We start from the raw sequence: 21,109 nt of genomic DNA on the forward strand, positions 1-21,109 counted from the left end.
CTTACCTTCCAGAAAATCATTGCTTTTCTGTTCCTAGAATTGCTGCTCTTCTTCTTTTCAATCTCCTGTTGAGTTTGTAGGTGTTCAGAATGGTTTGATAACTAACTAGCTGAAGTCCGGGGACCTGGTAATATTTAGGTCTCCTACTCTTCTGCCATCTTACTCTAGATTGCTGGTTTATGATGAGGCTATAACCCAGGAACTGCCAAATGGAAGAGATGCACAGGGTGGGAAAGAGCTGGAGATTGCACACCATCTCCCAGTGTGCTGCCTACCAACATATGCCAACCTGGAAGCGCCTCCACTTTGTATTTTTATTTTTAAGTCATCATGGTCCTCTCCTCACAACATGGATGTGGCCCAAACTTACATTTATGTTCGGGAAGTCTCATGGTGTGGCCATGACTATAGAGGTTTGAGAAGCAGTCTATTTCTTCAAAGGGTCATGGTCAAAGGCAAGTTCAGACTGTGGGTTTCTTGATGCCTCTTAGTTGACCTTTTGCAACTCTAGCTCCTGGCCACATAGTGGGTGCCTGGTTAATATTGGGGAAACAGAGTCACAAGTAGTGTGTATGCAGAGTGGGTAGCAGATTCAGGACAAAGAAAGAACCAGGTAAATATTGTATTAGTTAGGGTTCACTAGAGAAACAAAACTGATAGGATATGTATAATGTGTGTATATACACATACATAAAAAGAGATTTATTTTAAGGAACTGACTCATGTGATTCTGGGGGCTGGCAAGTCCAAACTCTGTAGTGAGGCCAGCTGGCTGGAGACACAGGGTACAGTCACAGTTCAAGTCTGAAGTCTGTCTATTAGCAGAATTCCCTTTTCCTTTGGGGATGTCAGTCTCTTCCTACAAAGACCTTCAACTGATTGGAGGATTCCTACCCACATTATGAAGGGTAATCTGCTTTACCCAAAGTCTTCTAATTTAAATGTTCATCTCATCTAGAAATATCTTCACAGAAATATCTTCACAGAAACATCTAGAATAATATTTGGCCAAATATCTGGGTACCATGGGCAAACCAAGTTAACACATGAAGTTCACGATCCCAAATACTATTGGGTTTATTGTTTGCTCTTTGGTAAGAAGTTTAGGGCATCAAGAATAATACTGTGAGTGGAAAATTCTGTGTTTCATAGACACGATCTCACGTGTTCCACAAATATTTATTATCTTTACACTCTGGGGAGACTCCTTGGCCCTGTAGAGATAACCAAAATGTTCAGGATACCATCCTGGACCCCTAGAAGCTTCCAGTCAGCAGGGAGGAATGGGATCTGTCCAAAAAGCAGTGTGTGTGTGAGTGTGTGTGTGTGCGCCAGCACCAACTCTCTCATCTTTGCAGCAAACTCCAGACTATGTGTAGCTTGGATATTTTACTTTGTCTTAGCTCATCATTTTACCTGTATATCCTTGCCAACACCTAGAAACTAGAAACAAACTAGAAACCAAGTAAAGGGCTCATTGAATAGTAGCAATGTCTGGGCTTGAATCCTGGCAGTGGCCCATAAAAGCAGATCTCTCCAGAGACCTCTTTGCCTCCATTTCAAGAACAATTGCACCTTATTCTAGTCAGGAAGACAGTGGCAAAATTGATAAAAGATAGTTGGCAGAGTGGTACCTGGTATCCAGTTGCCATCAACACTCGGTTAGTGTTCACGCTTGTTGTTAAAGAGTCTTCTTCCCATCCAGGGGTTTTCATATTCAAAAGAGGAATATTTTCCCAGTTGTCCTGACCTAAATCCTCAAGGTCCCTTTTCCTCCCCTTCTTATCTTCTATATGCAAATATGTATTTGGCAAAAAGTAGAAAATTTTCAGATCCCTTATCTCCCTTCTCATCAGAACCCAAAAGTAAGCTTGACGAAAGTATAATTTTGCTCACTGAGAAAACAAATCGATGTTGCAACAGAGAAACGATGGGTGAAGGTATCCACATAACAGAATGGCTGTGAGGATATTAACATATCAATGTCGAATTGCTATGTTGTATACCTGAAACTAATATAATATTGAATATCAACTATACTTCAATTAAAAATACAGAAAGGAAGAAACAGTGTGTAATTCCAAAGAGGTCAAGCCAGCTTACCCTCTGGACACCCTGAATGACCATTTCACTTTCTACCCCACTCACAGCAGCATGGAGCTTTAGGTTTTATGACTGATAATTTGATAAGTAGATAATAGTTTCTGGATGGTTCATTTTTATTTTTACTTATGAAATTGAACATTTTCTTTGTCCATTCATTTCCTACTTGGGGATTGCCTGGTCGTGTCCACTCATTTTTTAAAGATGATTTTTTCTAGATGAGTTTCAGGTTCACAGCAAAGTTGTGAGGAGGGTACAATAGCCTCCCCTTATCCACGGGCATACATTTCAAGACCTGCAGTGCATGCCTGAAACCACAGATCAGACTGAACCCTGAATATATTATGTTTTCTCCTATGCACACATACCTGTGATAGAGTTTGACTTATAAATTAGGCACAATAAGAGATGAACAATGACAACGAAAAGTGAGATAGAACAATTATAACAATACACTGTAATAAAAGCGTGAATGTGGTCTCCCTCTAAAGATCTTATTGTACTTACCCTTCATGATGTAAGATGATGAAGTGCCTACATGAGGAGATGAAGTGAGGTGAATGACCTAGGCATTGTGACATAGCTTTAGGCCACTATTGACTTTCTGATGATATGTCAGAAGGATGATCATCTGCTTTTGGAGCACAGTTGACCATGGGTAACTGGAACCCCAGAAAGCAAAACTGTGGATAAGGGAGGAGCTACTATGGTAGAGAGATTTCCCTATTCCTTCTGGCCCCACACATGCATAGCTTCCTCTATTATAAAAATCCCTCACCAGAGGGTATGGTTTTTAAAATTGATAACCTGTGTTGGGACATTAGAGTCAGAGTCCATAGTTTACATTAGGAGTTCACTCTTAGTGTTGTGTATTCTATGGGTGTGGACAAATGTATGATGATCTGTGTCCTTCATTACAGTATCATGCAAAGTATTTTCACCACCCTGGAAATCCCTGTGCTCCACTCTGTCATCTCTTCCCTTGACCCCTAACCCCTGGCAACCACTGATCTTAAATAGTCTCCAGAATGTCATATAATTGGAATCATATAGGGTGTAGCCTTTTCAGACTGGCTTCTTTCACCTAGTAATATGCATATAACAATCCTCCATGTCTTTTATGGCTTGAGAGCTCATTTCTATTTAGGATTGAATTATATTCCATTGCCTGGATGTACCACAGTAAATCTATTCACATACTGAAAGACATCTTGGTTGCTTCCAACTTTTGACAATTATGAATAACTGCTATAAATGTCTATGTGCAAGTTTTTGTATAGATATTACTTTTTCAACTCCTTTGAGTTAATACTAAGGAGGATGATTTTGAATTATATGGTGAGATTATGTTTAGCTTTATAAGAAACTGCCAATCTGTCTTCCAAAGTGGTCATACCATTTTGAGTTCCCAGGAGTGATGAAAGAGAGTTCCTGTTGCTTCATATCTTCACTGCATTTAGTGTGGTCGGTGTTCTGGATTTTGGTAATTCTAATAGGTAGAATTACCAGTAGGTAATTCTATCATACAACCCAGGGATTTGTTGTTCTACCACTATCTGTTGAAAGACTAGTTTTGCTTCATTGTATTGCCTGTGAGCCTTTGTCAAAGATCAGTTGACTATATTTATGGGGGTTTATTTCCAGGCTCTTTATTTTGTTCCATTGATCTATTAGTCTAGTGTTTCATCAATACCGCACTGTTTTGATTACTATAGATTTATAATGAGTCTTAAGGTCAAGTAGTGTCAGTCCTCCATATTTGTTCTTCTCCTTTAATATCAGGTTGGCTATTCTGGGTCTTTTGCCTCTCCATATAAACTTTAGAATGCTTGTCAACATCCACAAACATCCATTGTGTTGAATCTATAGATCAGTTTGGGAGAACTGATAATATTTAGTGTTCCTATCTATGAACATGTATCTTCTTTGATTTCATTCATCAGAGTTTTATAGTTTTCTTCAAGTAGATCTTACACTTATTTTGTTAGATTTATACCTAAGTATTTCAATTTTTGAGGTGATAATGTAAATGGTATTGTGTTTTTAATTTCAAATTCTACTTGTTCATTGCTAGTACACAAGAAAGTGATTGACTCTTGTGTATGAAGCTTGTATCCTGCAACCTAGGTATAATTGCTTATTAGTTTCAGGCTTGCTTTTTTTTTTTTTTAAAATCAATTCTTCCAGATTTTCTACATAGAAAATAATGTCATCTGATAGCAAAGATAGTTCTGTGCCTTCCTTTAAAATATGTGTACATTTTAATTTCCTTTTCTTGTTTTATTGTATTAGCAAGAAACTAGCAACATCCAGTTTGATGTTGAAAAGTAGTGGTGAGAGGGAATATCTTTGCCTTATATCTAATCTTAGTGTCTATTCATTTTTTTTCTAATGGGATCTTAGTTTCTTTCTTTCTTTTTTAACATATTAAGGCTTTCCATATTATGATCACTAACTGAGCCATATTTATGCCAAATATTCTTTTAGATTGCAGTTTAAAAAATTATGTTTATAATATTTCCTGCATAAAGAAGGAGTTAACTTTTATGTGTTCAAATTTATCAGTCTGTCTCCTTGTGATTCCTGAAAGTAAATCTGCATTTTCCTTTCTCCATTTAGGAGAAATAGAGCCAGAGCCCTCCCACCTCAGCCTCTATAGCATCCCACCGGATGACTTTGGCACACTGTTTCCTAACAACCGCTGATGGCAGAACCAAGAAAGGTGCCATAGCTTGAAACTCAGGAGACCACATGTGGGCTAAGGGCGTAAGTATTTGGAGGAAACTCAACTTCCCAGAATATTTACCCAAGAAAGGATTTTTTGCCTTAAAATCCCTTCTACCAGAGCTACGATGGGTGCTGACAGAAGATTTTAGTTCAGTAGAAGAATACAACATTTGAGATGTATGTGTGGGAAGATAGGGAGTGGGCATCAGAAATGAGAGACAGAGTAAAGTATAAACCACCAAAAGGGGGAAAGGGGCCTTACCAGAGGCCTGGAAAACTAAGCAGTCTTTTCCTAGTTCCTGTTTTTAAAAACCTAGTGTGTCATTCAGTGAAATAACTGTTATTTAGCTGAAGTTATAATTTGCATATTTAAGTCTTCCATGTGAGCCGGGTGTAAAATGGTGAAAGCTTATAGGTAATTTAGATGTCGATGGGTCTGTGTAACGTTTTGGTGCTGCTTTCTAAACTAGAGTCCTTTCTCTATTCAGAGCAGAAAAACTGAGGAAGGAAGTGAGGCTGGTTGGAAGTTCACACTTCCTTTTTAAGGATAATAGCAACCCAGAAAGAGTCTTACAAGCTTCGGGAAGCAAATAGGATGGCCAACCGGCCCTGTTTACCTGGGACTGAGGGTTTCCCAGGATGCAGGATTTTCAGTATTAAAACTTGGACAGTCCCACGCAAAGTGGGACAGTCAGTCATCCAGGTTTGCTAGTCATACATACACACACACACACACACACGCACGCACACACACCTAATGTAATCTTCCCCCCAAATAATGCAACAGCTCTTCTATAACCACCCTAACAGAATATGAAACTGCAGGTCTAAGAGATTCAGGAATTTCCCTAAATTCACACAAACAGGGGATGAAGGACCCTCGATATAAACCTCCTTCCATCTGCTGTCAGGTGCTCTTTCTACCCCTCCACTCTGGAGATTATACGTGGAGGGGACACACTCAACTCAATCTCTCATCTACTCAAACCCCTTCAGAGTGCCAAATATGTGCTGCTCTAAGGAGCGATTACAGACGGATTTATGACAGGCTCTGTCACACTGGCAAATCAAGCAAGTCAATGAATAACAATGAGAGTGATAGTTCAACAATAACCACAATAATAGAAACACAAAATGCAAGAGTTCCAATGTAATTAAACCCTGAAGGCAGCTCAGTTAACCATTAAACTAGATACTTGGGTCTTCTGAGAGGCACTTGGAATTAGGGGATTGTTAGCGTTAGGCTCTTCCCAGCCTAGGCAGTGTTGGGAAATTCAGACAGAACAAAGATCTCTGTGTCTGGCGACACACACACACACACACACGCACATGCACACACACGCACACTCACCTCCTGAATGACTAGGTTCAAACTCTATCCTTCTTGATCATCGTCTCCCTTACTTGGGGACTGAGTTTTATTGCATTCAAGATTTGCTAACTCTGGAAATTATCTCCTTTTCTCAATCAGAAGAGTAAGAAAAATAAAACATAAAACAGAAGTACTGAACTTCAGACATGTAACAGCGTAGGAGAATTGCCGGTTTATTTGTTTGCCTGTTTCCGTTGTGGGCTCCGCGCCAGTGGATGTTCTCTGTCTCACTTGGTTCCACGCCCAGTGTCTAGCCCATAGTCAGCATCTGCCATTTGCTAAATGGCTATGTCAACAATTAAGAACAAAAATTCCTGAAGATATGAGAGTTGTTTCCAACATCTAAAATCGGTGTTCTAGTTTGATAACAAATGTCAAAGTACAAAAAAAAAAAAGAGTCACACACAATCTCCTTTAAGAAAAAGTATATCCTAAACTCCTAGCATTACTCTAAGCAATGACAGTGAAACTCACATGAATGGTGGGAAAGGACAACCTACTGATGGCCTAAGAAATGAAACTGAAGTTGGGTTGACTTTGGGCTGCATCATTATAATTTCATTTCTCAATTTTACAAATAAGCAAGGAGAGAAGAGGACTGACTGGGTTACATACAGTTTATGGGTTTGGGGTGGTGGTCTCCCTGCTGAATCCATTCATTTATATTTTGTGGGAGGTGTTAATATGTATCTTGTATCTTCTTCTAACTCAACCCTCTCAGCTCAACCAAGGATTGGAAAGACTTGGCGGGCCAGTGGGCAGGAGTGTCCATGAAGAGGTCATTAGGTGAGGAGGTCCCTCAGTGTGGAGACCCAGGGAGGTATGTCTGGAAAATCTAAACATTACTACTTATTGCCAATCCTTTGTGAGAGCCCAACGGAGTCCTCCATTGTTTTAATTTTGGGTGATCTGTTTGTTCTTGAACATTTCTGAGTACCCTCATTCAGGTGGTAATGGAGACAATGAAGAAAATGGGTCTTGACCCTCCTCCATGCATTATCTGAAGAGCTGACAGCTCACTAACATCTTTAGCTGCCCTTCCTGAGCTTCTAAGAGATGCCACCATCCTTTCCACGTGAAGATGAAGACAACCGGAGTGAACAGTCACTCACAGAGGAATGTGTATCCACTTACCTACCACGCCCTTCGCCATGCTGCCCTATTCCAGATGCATGGGGACCATTCTCCTCCCCACCATGGAAGGTCCTTCTGTTCCCAGGATTCTCAGCCACTCAGCATCCCTTTTAGGCTGCTTTCTCCTTCTCTGAGTCTGTGGGTGAACCATGGGGCCCTTTCACTTCTGCGTTCCTAAAATCCCTCAAATCTCTGGCTTAACTGGTATGTCCAGGAGTTTAGCTTCTCGAAGTGTGTTTAAAGGGTCTGAATTACAGAGAAGAGAGAGCGACATGTGCTAGTCAGAAAATATCTGAAACTTAAGAAAGAAAGAACGAACGGAGGGAAGGAAGGAAGGACAAAAGGAAGGAAAAGAAGGAGAAAAGGAAGGAAAGAAAGAAGGAAGGAAGAAAGAACGGAGGGAAGGAAGGAAGCAGGGAAGGAAAGTAGGGAGTAAAGAAGAAAAGGCTCAGAAAATGAGATATATTAAAAGTCTATTTAACCGATATAGCAGACACCAAAGTTCCAAAAAGAAAAGATACAATTATTAAAAACAAGGTTCGGAAACATTTTAATTTTTCCTTAAACTGGCCCGGGGCGCCTGGGTGGCTCAGTGGGTTAAAGCCTCTGCCTTCGGCTCAGGTCATGATCCCAGGGTCCTGGGATCGAGCCCCGCATCGGGCTCTCTGCTCAGCGGGGCGCCTGCTTCCTCCTCTCTCTCTGCCTGCCTCTCCACCTACTTGTGACCTCTGCCTGTCAGATAAATAAATAAAATCTTTAAAAAAAAAAAAAAAACTGGCCCTCGGGCAGGCCAGATGACTCACCCCTGGCCCGCTGAGTTCAGCCTGCAGCCTGGGGAGTTGTAACACATTTGCGTGGCTCAGCCTCTGTAACACACAGACCCAATTTTGTTTCATGTGATTCTCACAGAAACTTACCTGTGAGAAATTTCACAGAAATTTCTCTGTAAGTACCCCAGCATACACATAGCATTTACCACCTAGGTGACACGTGCCACTGTGCACCATTAAGCATATCCCAGAGAAGCATTGTCATTTGCTTACTCGCTCCCTGAGGGTGAAGGGATGTCTATTGTCTCGTCCCTTCACTTGCCATGGATGTAGCTCCACTCCCTCTATCTTGGCAGAGATGATTTTTCTGTTCCTCTCACATGTTTTTTTGTTTCTTGTATGCATGTTTGGGTGCAAACAGGCAGGCTTTGTATTGGGTCACTATTTGTGCTTATTTCTAGGTGACTGTCCAAAAACGGATTTGCTGGATCAAAAAACGTGACCAGTTTTATGGCTCTTACTGGCTTTTGCTAGATTTTTACAGAAAGAATGAGGCGGTTTTCCCAGTCACTTTCTGGTCACTTGGTAGAATTACTCTAAGTACTCGTCGGAGAATTCCTCTTTTCTTTGAAAGGGTATCACGAATGTGGAAGCTTCTGAGACGTGGTCCAAGGATGAGTATCCATGCTCAAGCACCCATTCTGTGTGTAGCCCCTGGATCCTAGGGCCTCGTCACGCATTACCCCTGAAACAGCAGTCTTATTTGAATAGCCTGAGAGGTCAAAGATCCTGATGGAGAAAAGTCCTAGCTGAGGTGAAAAACCATTCATTCCTAGTCACTTTTCTTTTTAAGACATTATTCGTCCTTTTTAAACCCTAGTAAAAGAGATGATCCTTGGTATAATCTATGGATACCTTTCTTTCTTTCTTTTTTTTTTTTTTTATGGATACCTTTCATAGAGATGGGTAATTCCATCTGCTGATTTGTTTGGAGGCTGACTTGTTGTAAAGGGGATTTAGTTGTTAATTCCTTTATTTGTGTTGTGTAAATGCTAAGAGGTGAGGGGTGAAATCTGAGAGGGTCTCTGAACAATGACGGGTTTTACCAGGTGGGCAGAGGAGAGGCTGGCTTTGGGAGGGTATTGCAAGATGTCCTGAAAAGCTTGGGAGTTCATCTCGTTTGGTGCCACTGAAGGCTTCATTTGCTTATTTTTAAAGATTTTATGTATTTATTTGAGAGAGAGAAAGAGAATGCAGAGGGAGAGTAAGAGGGAGAAGCAGACTCCCTGCTGAGCAGGGAGCCCGATGTGGGGCTCGATCCCAGGACCCTGAGATCATGACCTGAGCTGAAGGCAGACATTCAGTGGACTCAGCCACCCAGGCGTCCCATCACTGAAGACTTTAAAGCAGCAGAAAGGCAGGAGTCTGAGTTAGTACAGTGACCTTTTACTTTAACAGAGGTCTCATTAAGAAAACTTGCTTGTTCTATTTTATTTAATTTCGTAAGTTCTCAGTTATGTATCACTGAATGTTGATCCCTGCTTCAGTTATATCAGAACATCTTCCTACACAGAAAATCCCGGAGGAGTCAGGACAGGCGCTTAGCACAGTAATCAAAGAGTATAATAATAGCATTCACAGAGAACATTATATCTTTAAAAGTTGAGAGCTACCCGGGATCTTGTCATTCCCAAAATATGTGTCATGGTAGTCATCATCACCCCTCCTTCCTGGGCAAGAGCGTTATGCATCACCTTGGGATGGCCATGCAGACCAGGTTTTTCAGGAGGCCAATTTTAAGTTCCCAAGGCTGAGGAAGGGGTATATACCCATGAAGGGGATCCAGTTGACAGATTAGGACTGTTACTTTGTAAAGCCGACCAGAATTTGACACAAATGAGGTGGCTTTTTTTTTTTTTTTTAAGAACAGGGGCAGGGAGGGGTGGTGGAGGTGGGGGGAGGGGAAGAGGGAGAGGGAGAGAGAGAATCTTCAGCATGCTCCATGCCTAGCATGGAACCCCACAGGGCTCGATTTCTCAAAAACAGATCACGACTTGAGCCCAAATCAAGAGTGGGAATTGCTTAACCAACTGAGCCACACAGGTGCCCTAAATGGTGTGATTTTTACTGGAGCTGGGAGTGGGAAGAAGGATAAACAGATCTGAGTAATTCTGGGGGCCTGGGGCCAGGAGACCTGGATAAGGGATTGTCTGGGGAGAGCCTAGAAACCAAACAAGCACTCCCAAACACCTAGGCTAATGGAGAAGAACATGAAAGGAGAAGAATCATGAAAAAGGGTAAGGGAATGGAAGAGAAATTTTGTCAGCTCATTTTTGCCTGGGAATGGTCCTGCCCTCGGTGACCCACAGTAGTTTACAAATTCCCACTCATTCCGGAGGGTAGAAAATATGGAAAGGCTTCCATTCTGGTCTGATGGGCTTTCGGGAAATGAGAAGAAAAGCCAAAGGCAAGTGACTGTACACGGAGACTCAAGCCGTACTATCCTGGACAGGGGAGGTGTTAGGGAAGGTGGCCGCAGGCATTGGCCACAGAGCCACTCTACCACGACATGTCTCTGCAACTGTGTTGCCCTTGCTCTCTGCTCAGCAAATTTGAGGACAGGGAGGTATTGTGACCAGGGCTGTGCAATTCTAGGCGGACCTCTTTTCTCACTGCTCCCATAAAAGACTCTCCTTGCTTTGGATACTAAACCAAGGACAGATGCTGATACAATAATCTCCATGTTGAACAAGACTCGTGTCTTGTCCATGGCTGTTTTTTGAACCACGTAGTCCAGATTTGTGTGAGTAGCCCTCCAGAAGCCTGTGCCTGGCCACCGAAGACCCTGCTGCTCTGGGGAATTTAATTGCCAACTGTCAGTTTGGGGGCCTGTCTTGATTCTAGAGATCCAAGATTCTTCTGTCTGGAGGTCTTGATTCCAAAGCTCCTACTGTATGGGGGAGGCGGTGTCACGAGGGTGCTAGGTTGCTTCAACATGGCTTCAATAGAAACAAAGCCAGATGACGAAAGTGGGTGGTCCACTGGGGGAATGGAAATGTCATTGACCAAAATTGGCAAGTCAGGAGAGAGGGCTAAGAGTTCGGGATGAGGGATAAAGTTTAAGAAAAAGCATGTTATGGGGTGCCTGGGTGGCTCAGTTGTTAAGCATCTGCCTTCGGCTCAGGTCATGATCCCAGGGTCCTGGGATAGAGCCCCACGTTGGGCTCCCTGCTTGGCGTGGAAGCCTGCTTCTCCCTTTCCCACTCCTCCTGCTTGTGTTTGCTCTCTCACTATGTCTCTGTCAAATAAATAAATAAAATCTTAAAAAACAAACAGACAAAATCATGTTATTTCCCATCTGAAATGCCCGTGGATTACTCAGGTGGATGTGTCCAAAAAGCTGACATGTCTGTAGTAGCAAGAAGTGAAGTCATCTCAGTGGACGAGGTTTACTGGGCTATGGATGGAGAAGAAAGGACAGTCCCACAAGACTTCCTTTGACTGTCTCCAGCCTGAACCACTTTTTATTTGCTGGTTAAGGAAGGATGGTCCATTCTGGGAGCTACATATTTCTAGCTAAGTTTCTGAGGGTGGGTGTCTGCCCAGGCAAATTATAGCATTTTCTGTACTGAGCAAGGCAGCTTCCTCTGGGCAATGTGCATTTCCTTTTTCAGACAGGACACATCTGTTTTGGAGGGAGTTATAGACCCCTGCTTCGAGAACCGTTTTCAAGCACACGTGGGAGAATGAACTCAGGGCTGAGGGTAAGAACTACATGGGAGTTCGTGGAAACCCTCGCATTAGGAACTGCAGGAGAAGATGGGTTGCAAAGTCAACTGTTCCTTCTCATCCTCACATCTACGTTCTGGCTTCATTTCTGCGGCAATCCCAGAGTGTCCTATAACGGTGGGACTGCGGGGGGACTTCGGAGTGCTCCCCCATAAAGGACTTCAGCTGACAGCATCCACTCGGAGATGAGGAATGGAATCCTTAGGGACGCAGCCACCCGCGGGGTCTCCCCCCACCCACGGGGAGATCCTGTTCCCCTTACAGCCCGCGGGGCACTGCGGCCGGGAGGGACTGGCGAGGCAGATGCCGGAGGGAACTCAGCAGAGCGGGGTCCGGCCGCTGAGCGGGTCTGAGGGAGGAGGCACGCTGCCAGGAACGCCGCAGGTCCCGGGGGAGGGGGTGGCTGCCCCCGAGTGGTTGACGCCGTTGCGGGGGGCGTTCCTGGGAGCTGGGGGCCGCCGAGGTTAGACCCGAAGCCCCGGGAGGAGCCGGCCGGCGGCCACGTGACCGACCGCGGCGGGGCCGGCGGCCCAGAAATAGCAGCAGCCGCGGTCCCGCCCGCGGGCTGCCGCGAGCGAAAGGCGGAGACTGGAGGCCGCTGGCTGGGCGCGGGCGCGGCGCGGCCCCGGCCCCGGAGGATGCTGAGCCCCTGCCCGGTCCGGCCCCGAGCACATGATGGCGATACGGGAGCTCAAAGTGTGTCTTCTCGGGGTGAGTCCTGCGCCGCCATCCGCCGGGGACACCCCCGTCCGCGTGTCCCCCCGCCGTCCCCTGCGCACCCCCCGCGTCCGTGCGCCCCTCTTTCCAGCCCGGCGGCGGTCGGGTGCGAGCCTGCGCGGGGGCTGCTCGCTCGTTCACCGGCTGACGCGTCTCCCGGGATCCGCGCGGGCCCCGCAGCGCTCGGGCCGGGCCGCGGGACCCTCGGCGGGGACAGGCGGAGCGGCCGCGGCTCCTGGCCGCCGCCGCCGCGGTCCCTCTGGCCTCCGAGGGCTTTCTCCTTCGCCTTTGATAATTTCCTTCCGGCGGAAACTTTAGGTTACTCAGCCCAGGCTCCAGATCCTTTCTGCCTCTCGGGGGCAATTGGTTTATTCACTTTTTGGGGAGGTGGCGGGGAAGTGGGTGGGAAAGAAAGCCCAGCCAAAGGCGAGCGAACGCGAGGGGATGCCCTGGCTGGAAGGTGAAGGGTAAGTATTGGAGAGCTTAGCGCCTCGCAAACTTCCGTGCTCCGGAGAAAGAAAGCAGGATGGGAAAGTCTCCCCGGATCACCGCTTCCCCTCCCCAAGTGGGTCTTTCCGAGTCTGAGGAAATGGGAAAGAAGCCAAGAAACAGAAACAGATACCCCAGCCCCTCGCCTCGGCCGACCTGTCAGGGGAAGCAGGACAGTCTCTGGAAACCGGCCGCAGAGAGCTCAGATAATACTACGGGTCATTTCCTTTTGGGTGCCCACATCAAATTCCAGAATTTGTTCTTTTGAAAGAGCTGGTTTTAAGCCGTGTTTCCAGCAGCCTTTGGCAGGGACTCCGGAGGGTACTGCCTCTGGCAAATCCGGTCTCCCAAGTAAACTATTTCCTACAAAAAGGGTAGCAAAAGGGGAAACCCATTGTTATTTACAAGAAATGCTAACTGGTCAGGAGAGATGGAGAGACTCCTGTAATAAGGAAATAATTCCAGGTTAGGATTGAATTGTGCCAGACCAGCCAAGTGTCTGGGCTCCATCTAGGCCCTTCTGGAATCTCTGGACAATGTTCTTGACTGTCTCCTGTCCCTGTCTTTTGCCAGAACTGTCATTTACACTAAGATCGTCCCGTTCGCTTAGAATTCCAGAAGACCTGGCAAAGGCCCTCGCTTTGCTGTTAGCCTGGTCACAAACTCCCTGGTGTGCCCGCCCTCCTGGCTTGCTCAACCACAGCTGGGATCTGCAAAGGCTCCCGTCCTGGTCTTCCTCTGTTGACTTTTCTTAGTGTTGCAGGGGTGGGTTTCACTCTCAGCTAGGCTCTCCAGCATAGTCCTGACGTAAATTTCGGGCATCTTGTGTTTTTCTTGCGAGGGGTCATTTCAGCCTCATGGAAGGCTTTCAGAGACTTGGAAGGAATGTCGTGTCCCAAGGAATCAAGAGCAACTTTGACATGTGTTGTGTGCATGGGGATTGGCCTCGGGAGTAAACAAAGTAGGAAATGTTTTGCCTCCTCGCCCCCTACATGGGTGGCACAGGCCCTACCCATCACATGAATTATCCTCACTGCTCAGGGATGAGTCTCTGTATCCTTTTACAAGGAATCAGATCACTCGCTGTGCAATTCTGGGCAAGGACTTCAGTTGACTCTTCTAGAAAATGGACATCATAACATCTTCCCTTTTAAGGCAGAGGATTATACCAGATGATCTGCTAAGATACGCGGTGCCATTTCCTGCTAACCTGTGATTCCAGGGTGACAATTAGCAAGGCTGGGAGTGAGATAGCTGGAGGAAGTCCCTTTGCTTCTTTTCTTTGATCTCTCAGAGAGAAGCACACTCTTTTAGTGGCTTCTGGAGACAGTGCCTCACCCTTGTTTGCTGGGTCTTTACAGTGGCTCTGTTGGTAGGGGATTGGCTTTGGAGGAAAGAACTCTGCCAGAGCAAGAAGGTATTTCTGGGCAGATGGAGGCTTGCCGGTTCACCCATGTAATACTGTATCCTCAGCCTATGGTTTTTTTGAGTGGCTTCAGGTTTTTGTCTTGTTTAGGTCAGAGGGCCAATGACCTTGTTGCCCACACTGAGTAGAATTTCTTAAGTCCTGTACTTGGGCTGGGCCTGTCCTGGGCAAGCTGTGAGTGATAGGGCTGTATTCTTAGCGGCTCATCATATGGGGGGGGGGGCGGATTGTCTGAGTGAGATAGCATTTGAGGGAGGTCAAAGCCACTTTAACCACCTTGGGTTAAAGGTGGGGTTCACTCGATTTGAGAAAGAACCTTGCGGGTCAGTGACTAAAAGAAGGGATCAAAGCCATGTCTGAATGGACCCTCAAAATTTTACCAGGAGTCCTGAGCTCCTTTGGTTCTCTCTGTTGGGAGGTCCAGTTTTCTGGATGAAGTCTTGCATGGGGCTAGCACTCAGCTTCCTGTTTTTCAGCCACTACCACATCTGCCTGAAGTCTCAGTATGACTGAGACCCTACAAGCCATGCCCTCTGTTCCTGTCACTAGTTTTCGGGCCCCTTTGAGAAGGTGATCGAGGATGTGGACCTCCTAGCTGAAGTCTGGCTGTCTGTCTGGGGACTGTGAGGGGCTGGTGTTTTTGTGCCTGGCTGTTTGCCCTGATCGCTCCATGGTTACCCACAGGGATGCACTTCCTGTTTGTGGCACGAGGTTGTTGTAGGCGCCGGCAGTGCAGATTTTGATCCCTCTGCACTGTAGTCTGCAATCTCTACGCCGCTGGAGGTTCCCGACAGGAGGGTCATTTGCAACAGGTGGAAACCAGAGGGAGCCAGAAGTGCTCCCAAGTGGAATCCACGGCAGTCTGTGGAACATTCTCCGAATGTTTTGTGCTCTTAGAAAAACCAAGGACTTCAGAGTTTTGGATTAATTTAGGCTACTTATTATAAATTCTTGGCTCTCATTATTTTCATGGGTGGACTTTCTCATGTCTTTTCTAGGCCTCTGTGAATGCCCTTTCCTGGGAGAAGGCAGGCGACCCGTGGAGGCCAGCCATGCGGGACAGGGTCACACACTGGGATAGGGTCCTTAGTAAACACCTGGGACCCAGGAGTCTTGTTCTTGTCAAAAAAGTGCCAATCGTCCCACTTTGTAATCTGAACTAGTATTATGAAACACGTAGCTTAAAAACAACCCCCTTAAAAACAGCAAAGTATGTTTAAAAAAAAAACTAACAAAAAACAATATCGAGGCAGCAGCTGTTCCAACCCCAAAGGTGGAAGGCTTCCCAGTATGCATTTTTAACACACATCACCACGTGGCAAAAAGCAAGGGGGGAGAGAGAGAGGGAGAGAAGGGAGAAGAGGAGGAGTAGGAGGAGGGGCAGAGGAGGGGGAGGAGAGAAGCTTTCTTTTATTTTATTATTTCCTCTGGGTGTGTACACTTAAAAACTGCTTCCGGATGGAATCCCAAAGACATTTATATTTGGACTTCGGTTGTCTTGACGACCGTTTAGAGATTCTTCCACTTCCTCAACAGCTGAGTGGCAAGGTTAAAAGACAACCAGGGGTGTCCTGCTGGTAAGGAGCTTGGGGACGCCTGTCCTTCTGGCCTTTGTTAGAATCTGTGTGGTGGTTCTTCACGGAGCAGACACCTGGGAGGTGGTGTGACATCTGGACAGTGGAGACTTCAGAGGTGTGCAAGGCCTTCGCAGGAGGGGGCTGTGTGATCCCCAGAGGCTCTAGGACCCGAGGGTGGGACAGGTTTCTGCTCACAGTAAGCAGATCAGTCAGAGCTGTGGAACCTCAAATGGGCTGCTTTGAGTGATAGGGAGCACCCCGCTGCCAGAAGTATTCATAGGGCTATATGAATCTGTGAGGGTCATTGTGGAAGGAAGGAGTGGGTGGGATGGGGGAAGATTGGGCCAGGCAATCATCAGAATTGCTTTCCCAGTCTGAGAGTCTAACATGGTCGTTTTCAGTTGTTCCCAGAAACCAGCATTTCCTGGGTGGAGGCTACTGGGGGAGGGTGCAGACAGGCTAGAAACCTCATTTCTTTCTTTTTTTTTCTTTTTTCCTTTTAAAGATTTTATTTATTTATTTTGAGAGAGAGAGAGAGAGAGCATGAGCAGGGGGCACAGGGAGAGGGAGAATCAGAGTCCCTGCTGCATCCAGGACCCTGGGATCACGACCCGAGCCGGAGGCAGACGCTCCACTGACTGAGCCGCCCGGCGCCCCCACCTAATTTCTTTCTTATCAAACTTGATTCCTCTATTAAATTGGGCCCTTTGTGGGAAGTGTGGTTCAGGCTTGAAAATAAATATAAATGACACGTGTTCCTAGGAGCGCACAACACACAGTAACACGGAGCACTCAGGCCAGGCGGGTAGAACCCACCAGGCTCTGTTTGTTCCTCTTCTGTTCAGGGTCAGCGTGGCTGTGTGTCTCCCTCCGCTTCCAGAGCTCAGCTCGTGTCTGGGTGAGCGTTGGAGTCACTCGTAAAGCATTTTCAAACTTCTCATGGTCCCTCTCCGACCCTTGTCAGGCATGTGGCCCCCACGCCTTCCCCTGGCCCAGTGTCCCTGTTCTCTAAGACATGAAAAGATTTTGAGCTCATGAATTAGAAAAGGTCTTCAGACTTGTGTCCAACAAGCGAGACTACTTTTAGTGCTTGAATGTCTATGCAAATATTACACTTTGGTTTATCTTTTTTTATTTTTTTAAGATTAAATTATTTATTTTAAAGAGGGAGTGTGCAAGTGCATGCGAGCACGAAGCGGGAGGGGCAGAGGGAGAGAGAGGGAGACTCTCAAGCAGACTTCCTGCTGAGCCGGAGCGACTAACCGGGCTTCATCCCACGACCCTGAGATCATGACTTGGGCCGAAACCAAGAGTCGGCAGCTCAGCCGCTCAACGGACTGAGCCACCCAGGTGCTCTTCATTTATCTTTGCTTTTATAATTTCTAATATGTGCTTAAACACGAAGAGGCATTCGAATACTCAACCACTCACCGTTTATCTGGTGCACCTTTCATGCCAGGAGCTGTGGGTGGCTGTAGGTAGACAGGACAGCCTCGACGATCCTTATCTTTTGAAGTAATCTGCCATTCCTGGGATGGGGACAGATCAGCGGTGAACTAAGTGACATTGCTTGGATTCCTGTGACAGCACCTGCCACAGAGCCATGCATGGCAGAAGAGTAAGATGATGACAAATACTGACTGTCATCCATCTTATTAGAAGTGAGGACAGGTGAGGGACAGAAAGTTTTTGCTGCTGGGCTATCTCTGCTGGAGACAGAAAACAGGGAAGGCAGGGTTCTAGTTGCTGCTGGTGATGGAGAGGTACCTGGTTGGGCAGGAAAGACAGGCGCGTGCACAGGAACTAGCATTCCCGGCCACAGGGATGAAGGTGAGGGACGCTGGAGGTGTCACGTGGTTTAGTGGGAACCACGGAAGTGAAATTGAGCACAGAAGGGGTTGGGAATGAACAATCTGGGAAAGCCTCTCTGAGAGGGAAGGGTTTGAACAGCCTCAGAGGACACCCAGGGCTTTGACAAGAATGGAGAGGTGGGTGTGGACCACCCCAGGCACTGGGGAGAGCTCATGGGGCTCCAGATCTCACCGTATTTTCTGGAGGGTTGACGTGGTTGGAGGGTGTGGTAGACAGGGAGCACAGCCTTTCCATTCCCAGGCTGACCACCGTCCTGTTGACCCCACTATCTCCCTAGCATGGAATCTTTTTATTTTTTAGCTCCCCTTTTCCCTTGTTTTATGTTGAAAAGTCTCAAACTCACAAAATGTTAGAAAGAGTAGTGCAATGAATGTGGGTCTCTCACCTATATTCAGTGGGGGTGACATTTTGCTAGTCTTGCTTTATCTCTTTTTTCCCTAATGTATTAAATAATACTATTTCTCTTTCTTGAACCATCGGAAAGTCAGTTGTGGACATTATACCATTTAAACCCAAATACTTAAGTATGTATCTTTTCGGAGAAAAGATATTCTCCTGCACACCTGTAATACCCCCAGCGTTGAACACAGATATAGTGGTATCAAGAATATCATTCATCGTTCATCGTTCATATTTAGATTTTCCAATTGTCCCCCCATGTCCTTTATAGCTGTTTTAAAAATCCACAGTAAGAGACCTTGAACTACATTTGCTTGTCATGTCTGTCATTTAAACCGTTCCCCTCTTTTTCTTTGGCTATGAATCCAGACCCTTTGTCTTGTAGAAAGTCCCAAGATCTCGATTTGTCTGATTGTTACCTCCTTGCTTCTTCTGGGTTATGCATTTCGGTGAGGAGACACCCTCTCAAGGTGTCGAGATGCCTTATTTTTTAGGTGCTCATGTCCCTTGTGGAGCTTACTCCATTTTAGCAGAAAGGTGGGAAAGCAGATTCTATGGCTGGTTAGAAGGTGGTCAGTGCTCTCTGTGGAGAAACAGACCTGGCCCGGAGCTGGGGGAGGGACACAGGAGCTCTGGGAGGTGGGGAGCAGATAGGTAGGTTGGTGAATGAGCGTGCTCAGTCTCCCTCGGAGACCAGCCCAGCCCTCTGCTTTACCCAGGGGTTGACTTTGGTTTTGCAGCATGGCCTGACTGCTGAGCTGCTGAGAGGCATGTAGCTCCTGAGGAACCAGCTGTCTTTCTTGTTGCCTCACTTTGTCAGCAGAAATAAGGAAAAGAAAAGGGGGGATTTAACACCAGGGTCACTGAATGGGTTTCTCACTGTGGAATCTTCTGTTGCGGTGAATCTTTCTCGGACCTCTTTCCTTGCTCCTGTGGCCTCAGACCTGCTCTGCCTTCTCTGGAGGTCATGAACTCAGCTTCTGCTTGCTCAAGGTTTAGCCCAAAAGGTAGCCCCAGGCTGCTTTCAGTTCCCCCAGAGGCACCTGGGGGACCTGTGGGAGAGCAAAGCGGAACCCAGGGGAAATCACTTTGCTCCTATTTTCTCTACTTTGAACAAAGTAGCAGAGAGCTGGATCCCTTTTCATTGACAGTATTTGTTTTTCTAGAAGAAAAAGATACCTGCTTTATCCACTATCACTTCCTTTCTGCTCTCCTGGAGTGCAGGAGATCTTCTGGCTGAGATCTGCGGGTAGAAAGCATAGTCCGAAAAGGTGACTCTATCAGAGACTTTCCTGAACGGGGAGAGAGAGAGGGAGAGGGAGTGGGGGGAGAGAAAGGAGGACAAGAAAAGGGGAGAAGGGCTGGGGGGGGAAGAAAGGGAGAGAAATAGGGAGAGAGGGAGAGAGAGAGGAATGTGAGTGTACACGTGCCTGGAGACTGTCATGTAGAAGTTGCCCACTTGCCCTCTGCTGGCAAAGGGAAAGAGCAAAGTGTTCCATGGGTTTTTTGTTGGTTGGTTGGTTTGTTTTCTGGTCAAACTATCAGCCAAGGCATTTACACTTATGGTAAGCTTAATTAAGAAAGTGTTTTTTTTTTTTTTTAAAGGAGAAAAAAAAAAGCCTAGCATCAATACTCCATGCTTCATAGACTTATCTTTCATTTCAGGAGCTAAAATACTTTCTAAATTTTTTTTTAAGATTTTATTTATTTATTTGACAGATAGAGATCACAAGTATGCAGAGAGGCAGGCAGAGACAGAGAGGAGGAAGCAGGTTCCCCGCTGAGCAGAGAGCCCGATGTGGGGCTCGACCCCAGGACCCTGAGATCATGACCTGAGCTAAAGGCAGAGGCTTAACCCACTGAGCCACCAAGAAACCCCTTTCTAAGTTTGTTCATAATGATCTTCTGAAGCTATTTTCTTTGTTGTAAAGTAACACATGCTCATCTTAATTAAATTTTGAATCTAATTATGGGGAGGGGGCAATGACTGAGATGCTGATTTCCATTTGAGGCCACAAAGACTGAGGGATCCAGGACGATGCCTTTAGCCTTGTTTCTTTATAATGACATATGATTGTACAAACTTGCCACAGTCTTGTTTCCTCTTGTTAACTGAAAATCCTGCAGGTATGAAGAAATCAGCCTACCTGCCTTCCTCAACGCCCTGGTTCCCCTTTTTGTAGCTCCTCTTCTTTCCCTGTCTTTGGTGTTACGTTTAGATGACCGCTCTTAATTTTCTGGTCAACATCAAGTTCACGGCCTTGCTCTACTGTTTTTTTTTGTTGTTGTTGTTGTCGTCTCTGTTCTTTCTTGCCCCGCAGGATCATTTTCTTCCATCCGTTTAATTTGTTTTCTTATTCTCCCCACCTCTCATTGATGAATCATCAGACTGTCCTCCTTGAAAGAGGCATCGGGGCTTAGCTCTTAGAGGAGGTGTTTCTAGCCTGTTCTTCACGGGCTTCCCCACTGCTGAGTGGGGGAGTGTGTGCTGAGCTGAGCCTGACCTTCCCTCCTGATGCCAGTACAGACCAGAATACCCAGCCAGGCTTACCCTTTGGAGAGTAACGCAGGCCAACAGGGGTCTGTGTAAAGTGGATGAAGGTTTAACTGAGGGCTGCGTGTGCCTTGAGAGAGGAATGGAGCTACTCACTGGGAGATGTGCTACGTGGCTGCTGCGCTGGACTGTAGCACGTAGAACAGTTTCCCAGAGAGGAAGGGACAATGTCCTTGAGGT

At 46.1% G+C, this 21,109-nt stretch overlaps 1 protein-coding gene across 1 annotated transcript in view; it reads left to right on the top strand.

The window, feature by feature from the left end:
• Nucleotides 1-12,457: 12,457 nt before the first annotated feature.
• RAB31 (RAB31, member RAS oncogene family) overlaps nucleotides 12,458-21,109 on the top strand; it is a 128,185-nt gene continuing 119,533 nt past the window's right edge. Inside the window, exon 1 of the mRNA XM_080821974.1 lies at nucleotides 12,458-12,606. Coding sequence (XP_080678100.1) covers nucleotides 12,568-12,606 — 39 coding nt within the window. The 5' untranslated portion in view covers nucleotides 12,458-12,567. The remainder of the gene's footprint in view (nucleotides 12,607-21,109) is intronic.

The sequence above is a fragment of the Martes martes genome (genome assembly GCF_963455335.1).
Source record: "Martes martes genome assembly, chromosome: 13".
In the NCBI taxonomy this organism is placed as follows: Eukaryota; Metazoa; Chordata; class Mammalia; order Carnivora; family Mustelidae; genus Martes; species Martes martes.